Raw genomic sequence first — 13,045 nt, forward strand, 5'->3', positions numbered from 1 at the left:
CACAAACTATTTGGTGTATAGCGCCATCTGGTGGAAAGAAGCCTTAAATGCATCTCCTGGTCAAAGATTTGTCAACCCTAAATGCATTTTCACAATTTAAGAATCCTCATCTCCGACGAATGTTTTCTTTCCCCGTAAAATAGCAAATACACATTTTGAAGAAGTTCACACCATTAAATCTTCTCAATGTCTTTATTTTTGTTATTTATACACTAACAGTTGATATGATATATTACGCTCCACAAAGCTATAGATAAGACTATCTAATATAATATAATTCGTGAGCGACATTACAACCCCTCTGAAGTCGTACAACATTTTAAGGAACATCAATTTAAGCCAGTATGCAATGATAATTGTCAAATATTTCTGACTGAAAAATATACCTGAAATCGAAAGGTTGTCCCACTATGCGAATGCTGCACAAAACTAATAAAACAAACAGTAGATATAAACGGTTACAAAAGGTTAAACAGCTGTAATTGGAAATCTATTACATTTCGAAATAAACCATTACTGTCACACGAGCAACGTGGACTAAAGTGCGCATGTCAGAGAAACTCATGAATATTAATTTATGATCAGCCAATTGGAAACGGCAAATGAAACGTTACTAACGTCAGATGAATTTGGGCAAATAAGAAAATGTATGTAAAAATAAACAATGAGATTTTTAATGATATTCGTATTATACCGTAAGACATTTCAATATCAACATTCTGTATTTAACATGAATAGTTTTGGTCATGACATTATAATCGATGATTGTCCTATGTATTGATATGTGTGGGGTCAACGGTTTTTAAAAGTAGGTATTATTCCTGTTCATTTGATGTTAGAGAGTAATTTAACATGCAGAATTATTGAAGGACAACTGTAGAATTAAACTTTACATAAAAATAAGAATACTATTAAACTCCAAAACCCATGCGTCTTACCAACATCGGAATTTTAAACTTTGAATATAACCTTGCACATATGAAAAGTCACAAATAAAAAACCATCATGTATTTCATTACAAGTTTAATTCAACATTCATTGTAAGTTATTCCTAACTCTCTAATTCGTATTTAACAAAACATTATTACAAAACACATCGTATAACCATCAGTCTTGTCATTAGAGGCACTAACATAACGCTTCTGCACAAGATCAGTTACAATATACGCTGTGGATTCCTACAACAGCTTGGATTTTATTTCTCAGTAAGTGGTGAAAGGGGTTGAGACAGAAAGAGGCTGTTTATTCATTAACACTGCTTAATCTTTCCTTTGGAAAACCAATAGACCTCTTTCTCTCTCTTTCTTAAGTGTTACATCTGAAAAATAAAAAACAGACAAATCAACGAACAAAGGGTATATATAAGAAACAATACAGTAGTTATGGGTGTAATATATTTGCATTTAATATTTTAGTAAAGGACGGTTATGACGGGATACTACGTCAATATGAAGTGCTTTGCACCACAGATGCGGTCACCTGTATCACCCGCCAAAGCTGTAACAATGGAAATGCATTGTGATTTTGCAACTGTACAAGGTAAAACAGGTAGAGAACAGGTAAACTATCATAACAGCTTTACTGCCCGGCCACGGCATGAGTTCACATTTAACTTTTCCATGCAGTCATGCAAAAAAATTCACTCTGATGAGTAAAAAAGGCTGTAAACTAGAGCCACGTCAACAAGCTCTTCTGGTCTCCTCTCTCTCTCTCTCTCGCTCTCTCTCTCTCTCTCTCTGATGGGCAAAAGCATTTTAACAACAACGAAAAACACCCGAAATGATCCGTATAGAGCACAAAAATAACAGCTCCGTCGCATTTGAATCTCTGTGGATAACGTCCTCGAATTCTGCAGGTGAGCTATCTGAGGTCCATTATAGGAAGCAGTTCATTTGTCGCCACCAGAGCACAGGAAGTTGGCTCACCACTTCCTGCGCTTGAGAGTCTCTCCTCCCCTGATTGGCTACACGGGCACATTGAAATGGCCCTGTCGCCCACCTGCTCCTCTGCCAAAATGTCTCTCTGCTTCCACACTTCACAATAGACATGCAATACACAGACCAAATTAATTCATAGGTTAGGCTTGTACATTTATATAGATTTATACATATTTATATCATTCATATATTTTCAGGAATGTTAATCTTTTTTGTTCGCCGATACAACATTACTTTTCATATGACACATACATGTAAGCGACATCGTAAAAACAGTCTTTCTTTAAAAAAACATCCCTTGATAAAAATAAGTTCTATTTGCGCTTTATTTTACAATATATTTTCTTTTCCGCTCCATCTTCTCGGGGTTTGGGATGGGGAGGGGGGCTATTATTACAATGGGCACTTTGTGCAGCCGCACTCCGCGGTGGTCTCCATCTCTTCAGAAAAGGAAGATCCGTCCGAGCACTTGAAGCTGACCTTCCGCTTTCGGCTCTTGGTGGGGGCGCAGCAGAGGCCTGAGTGACAGGCTTGAGGACACTCCGTCCGCAAAACTTTACTAGTGGACGTGCAGCTTTTATGAGCCATGTGACGCTTGAGTTGCTCGCGAACCACCTCTCCTTGGCACGTGAGCTCTGTGGAGGAGGGGACAGAAAGCAGAAAGTCATCAAAACAAAGATTTCAAATGCAGCCGCAGAAAAAATGAAGAGACTCACCAAAACGACCTGAAAATGAATAATGCTCCGTCTCACCTGTTTCGCATATTGGTCCAGTATATCCAGGTTGGCACTGGCATACAGGATCTCCGTTCTCTGTTACTCTGCACTCTCCATGCACACAGTGCTGCCCCCTGCAGGCAGCCGGCTCCTCTCGCCTGTCACAGTACTGACCCGAGTATCCTTCTTCACATGAGCAACCGTACGAGGAACCCTTCGGTACACACAGACCATGCAAACACCTTCCCAGACAGACAGAGAGAGAGAAAGCGTTACCTCCTGTTAAATCTACAGGTATTACAGAAATATATTTTTTACACGTTGTCTACCTGCTGCTTTGACAGGGGCTCTTGGAGTTCATCTGTTCACAGAGTGGACCGCTCTCGCCGGTGGGACACTCGCACGTCACGCCCACCTCCCCTCTCTGTCTGCAAGTGCCCTGAGCACAAACGCTGCAGGAGTGACAGCCCGGCAAGATGCCCTCAACCCCTGCCAGTTTACTGCCCAAGTCTTGCAGTTCTCCATTGAGACGTACATTATGAATGCAGCCATTGAAGGACTGGAATGGTCGGTCTGGACCCTGTCGCAAGCCCGCTGTTCCAATTAATGAGGGGACGCCTACAGCACATATACAGTTGAGGTGTTATATAAAGAGAGGATATAAACTCGTCGTTTGCAATAATAATATATTTGAACCAATTATCGCGACATTTCTAACCAAGTGAGGCTTTATGACTATTAGATTCATACAGTATGTACAGCATGAGGAATCATACTTATTGCATTATAGATTGGAACTATAAGGCCTGGTTTCATAGACAAGGCTTAAGGCTTGTTGAAGGCATTTCTTTATTGATGATTTAAATATCCCATTTCACTAAGGCATAGTCCTGGCTTAAGCTAAACCTTGTATATGAAACCAGGCTGGGTTGAAAAGTTGTGTATTTTAAGCTATAAAAAACGTTCAGACCCCAATTCAAAATCGTTTTAGTGACATTGAAATGTTTATATCGGTACAATTGTCGATTAATTCTTGTGGCAACAGTTTGTGCCTTAAATCTACAGAACTTCAACTGAGCCAATTAAAATATTTAGATGCAATACATATTAAAAGGTTTTGAGCTGAAGATGTCTTGATCTTTTTGCAACGTACAGTAATGCATAAGCAGCTCCTCAAAAATAAAAAAAGCCATTTTGTTCAAAGAAACGCACAGAACTGCATTTGATTCTTACCGCCTATATAGATTTGAGTGCTATGGTCCACAGAAGGAGGACGGGGCCGTTTGCCAAGGCTTTTCGGTGCCCCCTTGTCCACCACTAGGCTCAAGGTTTGATTCTGGATCAGCACCTCCACCATGTGGAAAAGTCCATCGTTTACTGACTCCACACTGAGACAAAACAAGAGACAGCACGGGGTTAGCACTCACAAAACTCAACACTCAATGATCATCAACAAACGTTATATGGTATTAAATCTACAACCTGTGGGGTACCAGATTTCATCTAAAACATTAGTGGACATTTGGAGAAATGTTCTCCTTTGAAAATGTAGCATGACCTTGCGTCTGTTGCTTTGAGAACTCAACCATTCTGACTAAATGTAAATCCCTATGGTTGGTTAATGAGCAATTTGATTTTCAAGCCTGAACAAAAAGACATAATATATCTATCTCCCAACTGTCTAAAATGGACATGGTTTCCACATCAGGTGTATTTCAGTGAGTTTGGCACTATGTCCAGAGCTTGCGTTGTGGGAAAATGTAAGCTTGAGTTGGCCATGAGTTAGTTCTTTCTTCGAGTAAGCACACTCAAATCACATCCCGCTGAGTTTGGCACCCGGACCCCGTGAACTCTTGAGAGCCATTCTGTTTCACACGCTCATTTTTAAAGCATTCAAGAGTGCAGTTTGTTCCCGATATCACGAAACCTCCCATGGACCATGACAGCATGCTCTATTTCCATCTTAGCACGCTGCACTGCACGGATCATGTCTTTTGACCCCGGATTTGCTTTGTTTGAGATTGTGATTTGTTTTAAGGTGAGACTGCTGCGTTTAGGTCTATGAACTTATGGGTTTCCTCTGAACTACTTCCAGACCATAAGAAAGCAGGCTGTTGAAACTCCCGATTTTGTATTGTAGTAGTTATTGCTGGATGAAACACAAGCTCTTACAGACAGCTAGAGACAGTGGTTTGGCAAAAAAAGACCAAAACCAATAGAAACAGAGAGGGGGGTGTGAGAAATGATATTGCGGTAAGTAGGGTATATCTTAATCTCCACCTCAGCCGAAAACAAGGTTTTCCTCGTTTTCTGGAATAGAAAAAAACTGAAGAAATGTGAAAAACATATTTGTTTGGGAGATAATGTCTGAATGTCCACATTCTTCATTAAAAACTCAAAGCACTTGTGTAAGTCGCTCTATTAAAACGCCTAAATAAATAAAAAGATTCTGGTCCCATTAGATAAATCCACAAACATCTCAGAGATGGAAGCAACAGCATAGCTGATACTTAAAGCAAACAAACTCATTTTTTTGCTTTGTGGGCAGCATTTAAAACGTGTGCTGGCTCGCTACGGTAATTTCCATCGCTGAAAAACCGAGGCCATAGGTTCGGACTGAAATCAGTGTCCTCAGATTTAGGGGAGTACGGTTCACTGAGGACTTGACTGAACAAAGACCCAACACAGGCACACGTGTGGTTTGCATTACAGACCCATAATTCAATTCCACTTTCAAAACAGGCTTTTGCAACAAACACTGTGCTGACTAGACCCCCCCAACCGTCTATCCGATACATCGGTACCATTATTATGAAAGGCTTTATTATCATATAATGATATTTTCATCCACTGTCTGCCGTTTTTCATTAAGTCGGTCTGAGGGCCTGCATGCTGAACGAAAAGGAAACGGGACGAGTGTTTTGCAGAGAATGCGGTGTGGGCGGGAACGTAATGGAACAAAAAGGGAAAACTCTATTATGAGAGTGACTTAATCAGAACATGAATCTCACCACGGGAGTGAGCAGGGATTTTTGACGAAATGATCTTGAATGCGTGCTGTAAAGACAAATCACAACTAGGGGGCATCAGAGATTAGTTCCTGGTGTTACGTTTGCAACTATTGGCCTTTTGTTCGTAGTTTGACGGACAGAAAATATCCTGAGGCCGTAATATTTTTAGAACGGAGGGGGTGAGAAGGTGGAGTGCCTTTGATGTGCGCCTTGCCTGCATATTAGCTTCAAGCGCCCCATTATGGAGCTCAATAAAAACAAACAGAAAACCGTGGAAGATTTCAGCAACCTCATGTCATCCCTCTCGTACGAGGGGAAGTCAATTTCCTGTCAGCTGAAAATAAAATACGTGTTTTTTCCTCGAGCAAACCCGCATTATAAATGACACGTACACAAAGTTTGGAACTGTTAGCGGCCCCTTCATCTTGTTGAGTTATCTAGATCAGAAATCCTGTAGACATAGGCTATTTACGTTTTCCAGATTAAATTTTGCGGCACTATCAGTGATCTTTCACAGATGACGTTAATTTGTGAATGTGAATAGCCAAACAAGAATGTAGGAATAATGGAGTATAGCCAGATAGCCCTACTAGCGCCTCAGAGGGCCTGAATCTAACAGCTAACATCAAATCCTCTATAGGTGGATAAAGGCAGGAATATTTCCCATGAGATGGGAATATTGATTTGTTCCAACGCTTTATCTCACAGGGAGGTGTGATAGCAAAAACATTCAATCTCAAGTTGGATTTCTGCTGCCATCATCCAAAGAAGCTAAGAACATATAATTGGTCAGACGTGACAACTCCGGTTCAAAAACCGGAATTGGGAGTTTTGTGGGTTTATTTCATGTCAGTTAGCTTTAAGACCGTCTACAGTATATGCTAGCATACTCTTAAACATTGAAGAAAAATCACTTTTAGTCGACACATACAATTAAAATGTTCTCTGCTCCAGGAATACATACCAAAAATAATAATGACTCATACCGCACTCAATTATTTTGTCCAATAAAACGCTCTATAAAATAAGATTGTTTCTACACCAATACCACATTTTGACTAGAAAAAACAAGAAGCTAGCAGAATTATTCATAACTGATGTAAAAGTGGGATTTCGTAACTTTTGCCTCTATAGACCGCTTCAAAAGATGTAAACAAAACTTGTCCAATGGTTTTCCAGACAAACTTCACGTTTCATTTTTAACACTCCACAAACGTTTAAACAAAATACAACCAACAGGACATTACTAAATGAATGAAAATGTAAAGAAATAAATTAAGAGACAATTTTCAATTACTTTCAATATGAAATTTCAATGAAATTTCTATTTGTAGGTATGTGTTTAGGAAAAAGGATCATTTTGTTTCATTCTGTAAACTACTAACAACAATATTTAATAATATTTAAGCAATACGACAGTAATTTTTTATATGCGAGGGAATGAAAAAAAGCAATTTTTACCCTTGTGCTGCTAAGCGTTAAAACACGGTTGACATGCCAAACATTAGCCGCTTTTGGAAGGCTGTGGTTAGGCGTGGTGCAGGATGGCGAGCCCACGCTGAGCAGGACAGAGAAGGGTGGCGGGGAAAACTGCAATTCTAACATTCTCATTCAATTTCCTGTGATGTTTCCACAAACTACCGTTTCTGCTGAGGAACTGCCCACGCCGCTGCTTAAACTAATACTCAGATTAGCGTGACATTTAGCAAAGGGCAACGCATTAACACGCTTGCACGGCCTCAAGCATTCATCTCATGGTAATGAGGCATTGCTACTAGTTAAGAGCCTCCTCTGGCCCCCCGCCAGTAAATATTTCACTCTCTCCATTCCCCCCCACTCGCCCGCACCTTCCGTCAAGCAGGATCACATTGCACAGATAAGTGTCCTTCACTCTTCATCGGATCTCTCCGTCTCTCTGGGGGCTGATCTGACTTATTTCCCACCAATGGAAATCCCTTTATTTCTCTAAAGTGTTTCTCCTCTTTTCACGCTTTCCTTCATCATCACGTTTCTTCATCATCTTTCCTTGTTTTCCCTGTTAGAGATCCGTTCTCTGACTCAAGTTCAACAGGGACGGATGTAAGAAGAGCTGAGCGGGACCTGTACATGGTGTGGGAATATAGCAAGTTTTCTCTCTGATTGCCGGCCCACAGAGCCTTTTTATGACCAAGTGCTACATTTGAAGTCTTGCACCCGCAGAGATTCGCTGAACCAGACTTGGTTCAGGATTGCTCCAACCACAGCCCCAAAACATTCACGGTGGGAAAACCAAAACAAGGAGCTGCCCGGACGACGTACCCACTGCGGCATGGGATGGGTTACAAATGGAGAAGCAGGATCTAGAGAGGCTCTGTCAGCTCGAACAATGTCAATGCTGACTATGACATGAAGGTCAGGACTGAGTTCTGCAGGATGGGGTGTTATGCAGTGCATGGGTGAAATAAAGGTTGCATTGCGGATCAGCTGTTTCTCAATACATCCAGCAACAAAGCTAGGAGATGTCATTCATTTCAATGGAGGGCTGGTAACTTCCGGCGACACAAGCAATACTGACCGTTGGCGCCTAGAAACGATAGTTGTAGTTTTACATTTTAACTGCATTCTCAGTCTGCAAAGACAAGGAATCTCCTTGAAATATTGTTTCTCCATGCTGACTCCCTCACAGAAATCGATTGGGTCCTCGCAGCAGGCAGACGGAAAGAGTGGCCCTCCCCGGCGAGAAATGAGAAGCACTGGATCAATACAAAATCATCAAGCGGGCAAGCTGGACCCGAGCACCTCCAGTGCCTGCTAAAGCAGCTGTCAATCAAAAGTGATCTCTCTCAACTTCTGCAGACGTAGATGAAAGATGCAGACAGGCTTTACTCCCCCTCATTCACCCAATAATGTGTATAGGCAGTGATCTCTATCTTGAGATGCTTTGAAACTGTAGGTGTCATTAGTTTTGCCTTTAAAAGCCTGAATCTGGGCTCTTGAAACCCATTACCGAGCAGCCTGAGCTAGCTTAATGACATCCGCAGTGACCCACCGGGCCGGAGTCAGGCACCATCTGCTCCAGACTCAACAAGTCTGTTGTCTGTGGAAAGGGCAGGGGGTGAGGGCTAAGAGCTCTCTGTTTATGGGGGATCCAGTGAGCATAGAAATCATGGCGGCAACACCGCAGAAGTGTTTGCATGGGAACCGGGTGAGGGAAGAAAACTCTGGCCAGGGGCGGACTCGAGCAGGTCATGTAAACCCAAAGCTCCCGTATGGTTTTATGATGTGCCATGAGCTTACAGGGATTAAATGTGCCTGAGAACCAGGAGCCAAGATAAAGCCGCTAACATGCCTACTTTACAATGCATACATGTAGCCTTTGAATGTCGCCAAAATGAAAAAGGATAAATATGCTACGCGCATTTTGAAACAGCGTTTGCATTGGAAACACATCAATGATGTCATAAAATGCCGTGCGGCTGTATGTGCTGTATCCTCACCTGTACACGGTAGTAGGAGGGTACTTTGCAACGTCGTATATCAAACGGATGTGTCCCTGGTACAGCTCCAGAGCAAGTGGATCATGATCCTCTTTATACAACAGAATGCCATTGTCTTTATCTGTAGCCACCTATAAAGAGAGAAAGGGCGAGGATTACAAAAATAGAAAGGAGCAGTCAAAGTTGAACGACAGAAGTTTGCAGATGGAGGGAGGGCTACAAAACAAACAAGAGCGCACGATAAGCGCTCCGTTTCTCTCCAATATAAACAGCATGACAGGCACACTGAGTGACAGAACGGCCGCAGGCCTGCCCATTAACTCTCAGTTTAGTCCAGGGTATCAAATGGAACGCCTGTAAGCAAAGCCATGACAGAAAACAGCTCACGTTTATAGGAAAGCTCTATGATGGGAGGAAAAAGGAGCAGTTGATGGGGCTGTGGAAGCCCCTCCACACATCAGTTGAGACAAAGTGGACTGCTTACTTTCATAGCCTGAAGGCATACGAGCGGTTAATGTGCACATGCCCCACAAGTATTTGGTTTCCGTCGGTGGATATTTCACAGGAGGGCCAAATCATTAGCAACGTTTAGCACAGTTTTACTAGGAACGCTGGAAATAAAAAAAGAAGCCAAATTTGATTGCTTTCTATATTTACTGTTCCCAAGTGCATGTTCTTTCTGCCTTGCTTTTCAAAGCCTGTTAACATAAAGTTTAATGTGACAAAAAGTGGTAAATATTCAGAGCTTAAACAAATGCATTAGTTCATTTTACAATCACGTTTATGTCCTTTTTGTGCCCGCAATCTAGATTTTAAAGCAATTCACACTAAATACACAAATGACTTTCTTTCTTCTGTTGAACAACTCTATTCATTTTATTTCTATAGTCTTCATCTTGCATTGTTGCAGCAGCTTTACATGCTGAACATATGTACAAAATATACAATACAGGATATTTGAATAAAATACATTATTGTAATTTTCACCAGTATTTTGAATATTAAACTCTTGAGTTGTGTTCTAAAATTAAGAGAAATGTCCATAAAATGAATGGATAATGTACCGGCAGCACTACGAGCACATTACATAACATAACATTTTAGACGCATAATAAACATTTTAGACGCATAATAAACGTTTTAGACGCATAATAAACGTTTTAGACGCATAATTTCGCTTTACAAGACATTTTTTAACCTGCTGTTGTAATTTGAATTATGTTTAAGATTGAAGTCTTTGGAGCTTTGGCATGATAAGTATAATATCATCGCTGTTCTTCCGAAACATTTCAGGAAATGGAAAAACACGGTATTTTTTAAAATCATTAATTTATGTGTTGTCAAAGTTGACAAGCACTTTTTAATGTTTTTTTATTGTTTAGATATTTGCAATATCCAGAACACCAGGGGTGACTAATAAATAATGATTTATAGCAAAACAATGTAAGCAATCAAATGCAAGGTTTCAGAAGGACAGCAGCTATATATGAAGGTTACATGACTGCATTTTAAATTCAACTGAAGAAAGGACTTCTGGCATAAGTGGGGTCAAATACTCTTTTCATGCAAAAGATTCTCCGTCCTAGAGATTGTCCCCGTCAATTAATTCAGAAAGAGCCTCTCAAATGCTAAATGTCCCACATTGACACCAGATACTTCAAGATACTCACAGCACAGAGAGATAAACAGCTACTGAGCACTTTTAATTTCTCCGACTTTAATTAACATTAGTGTGCCCTCCTGAGAAGATCTAGCTGTGACGCAGAGACCCAGATTGCATCGGATAATAGCCCGGCTCAACCTCTATTAACATAATAAATGTCCTCAGGAGAGGCATTATTCATGCCAGCGGACAAGAGGTGACATTCTCATAATGTCAGTGAGACCAGAGCCGGCTTAGAGCAGCACCGTGATGAAAAATCTCAAGTATAGATGTAAGAAGAGGTAGATTGCTTTTCATGGCTGCAGAGAATGTGAGTTTGGCAGATAAAGTGATATGGTAAGTCCATGTCAATCAATGGGAGAAAGGGATCTGGGATCCATTGTTAAAAGTTACAGGAAGTATTTAGAGTTCTACCTGGAGGGATATGTGCATGGGTGGTCGGATCTTGGCGCCGGGGAGTTCCAAGTAGCTATCCTTGCTTAGGAAGTGCACTGTTATCATTTTTTCACACTTGCTGCCAAAGAAGCCAGGCAGACAACGGCACATGGGTTCGCCCCCCACACCTTCCAGACACTGGGCTCCATTTTGACAGTCTGATTGATCACATGGACTCGTCTTCTGAAGCAATATCATCGGTGGAGGATGCTCACAAAACAGCCCACTAATGTATAAGAATGGAATAAAAAAATGAATCTGTCAGACAATCATTCTAAACCCATATTACCTTTTGCAATTGAACACAAAATCGTTGAGAGTAAATGATAACAGAATTAAGATTTTTAGTGAACCATACTTCTGCTATGCGAGATTTAAAGCAGGATCTGTTGACAGAAATGCAATTTAATACACATAACTTTTAACCTTCGGCAAAGAAGCCAAAACGTGTCGACATCTTAGTCCTATGTCAGCCACTGCAGTGCTTCGAAAGGGAGAAGTAGAGTGAGCCGTTGGTTGCAATTAGTACCTCACCACTAGATGCCGCTAAATTTCTTACAGTTGACCTTGAAATGTAGGTAAATCTTTCTGTCTCACGCTCTCTTTCGAAAAATGATGGTGTTACAATATCGATGTGTGGTATGGCAGATTGATGCTGGGACCAAGACACCATCAGGTCTTTAATTAGTAGCTGTGGTGGTGTGAGAGATGCTGGTGAGTGAGCTATTGTTCTTCTGTACAATATCACACACACACAGTTATAATCGGCAATATGGAGATTCATCCTCTGTGCATCTCAAATTTAACTGCCACATAATAAACCACCAGCTGTTGCAAAGAAGCTTAATGTGCATGTTCGTAAATATGTTTGCATCATATATCAAGCTATCAAAATGAACACAGGTGTGCACATATTCATGTCCTCTAAAACAGTGGGTGAGATGGATGCAGATGTTTTATGTGCTTGTTTGTTTGTGCTCTGATTGTGAAATCTTTCGATTTTAAAGGGATAGTTCACCCAAAAATGAAAATTCTGTCATGAATTACTCAACCTTAGAGTTATTCCAAACCTTTCTTTGATTCAACACACACACACACAAAAAAGATATTTAGAACCAGAGGCACCATTGACCACCATAGTAGGAATAAAAACAATAGTCAAAGGTAGTCAAAGGTGAACCCAGAACAGATTGCTGTACTATATTCTCCAAAATATCTTCTTTTGTGTTCAACAGAACAAAAAATATACAATGTTTTTTCTACGATGTTAGTCAAAGGTGCCTCAGAAATCTCAGCTGCTAACATTCTTCCAAATCTTTAATTGTGTTGAACCAAACAAAGAAATGCATAAAGGTTTCTCAATGTGTCTTACCTGAATCCCTCCTTACAGACGCACGTGTAACCATTGATGGCATCAACACACTCGGCTCCATGCTGGCATTTGTTTTCCATGCAGTCATTGTAATCCTGCTCACAGTGCTGGCCAACATACCCCGGCAAACACTCACACCTGCCAACCAGAACCAAAACACACTCAATACAGTTGAGACACAAAATAAAAGCAAAAGCTAACAGCAACTCTTGCTCTGGTGTCAGGGAGGTCATGTTTCTGCGAAGTTCGCCCAAGTTCTGAGCTACATATCAGGCTCTCTCGTTTCCCAGCGGAGCTCACACACTCACCTGTAGCCCTTACTGAGAAGAACACACTTGGAGTCGTGTTGGCAGAGGTCAAAGCCAGGCAGACAGGGGTCAACCACCTCCTCGCAGAGATCGCCTGAAACGCACACAAAGAAAAGCAAAACACACT

At 41.0% G+C, this 13,045-nt stretch overlaps 1 protein-coding gene across 2 annotated transcripts in view; it reads right to left on the bottom strand.

The window, feature by feature from the left end:
• Window positions 1-1,008: 1,008 nt before the first annotated feature.
• slit3 (slit homolog 3) overlaps window positions 1,009-13,045 on the bottom strand; it is a 141,285-nt gene continuing 129,248 nt past the window's right edge. The window contains exons 29-36 of one of the 2 annotated variants that reach the window (XM_079479697.1): window positions 12,919-13,012; window positions 12,611-12,748; window positions 11,218-11,464; window positions 9,141-9,271; window positions 3,887-4,041; window positions 2,983-3,271; window positions 2,690-2,895; window positions 1,009-2,572 (exon numbers count right to left, since the gene is read on the bottom strand). In XM_079479697.1, coding sequence (XP_079335823.1) covers window positions 2,331-2,572; window positions 2,690-2,895; window positions 2,983-3,271; window positions 3,887-4,041; window positions 9,141-9,271; window positions 11,218-11,464; window positions 12,611-12,748; window positions 12,919-13,012 — 1,502 coding nt within the window. In that variant the 3' untranslated portion in view covers window positions 1,009-2,330. The remainder of the gene's footprint in view (window positions 2,573-2,689; window positions 2,896-2,982; window positions 3,272-3,886; window positions 4,042-9,140; window positions 9,272-11,217; window positions 11,465-12,610; window positions 12,749-12,918; window positions 13,013-13,045) is intronic. The other variant, XM_079479696.1, reaches the window with a different exon arrangement.

This window comes from Barbatula barbatula (genome assembly GCF_947034865.1).
Source record: "Barbatula barbatula genome assembly, chromosome: 18".
Classification (NCBI taxonomy): domain Eukaryota; kingdom Metazoa; phylum Chordata; class Actinopteri; order Cypriniformes; family Nemacheilidae; genus Barbatula; species Barbatula barbatula.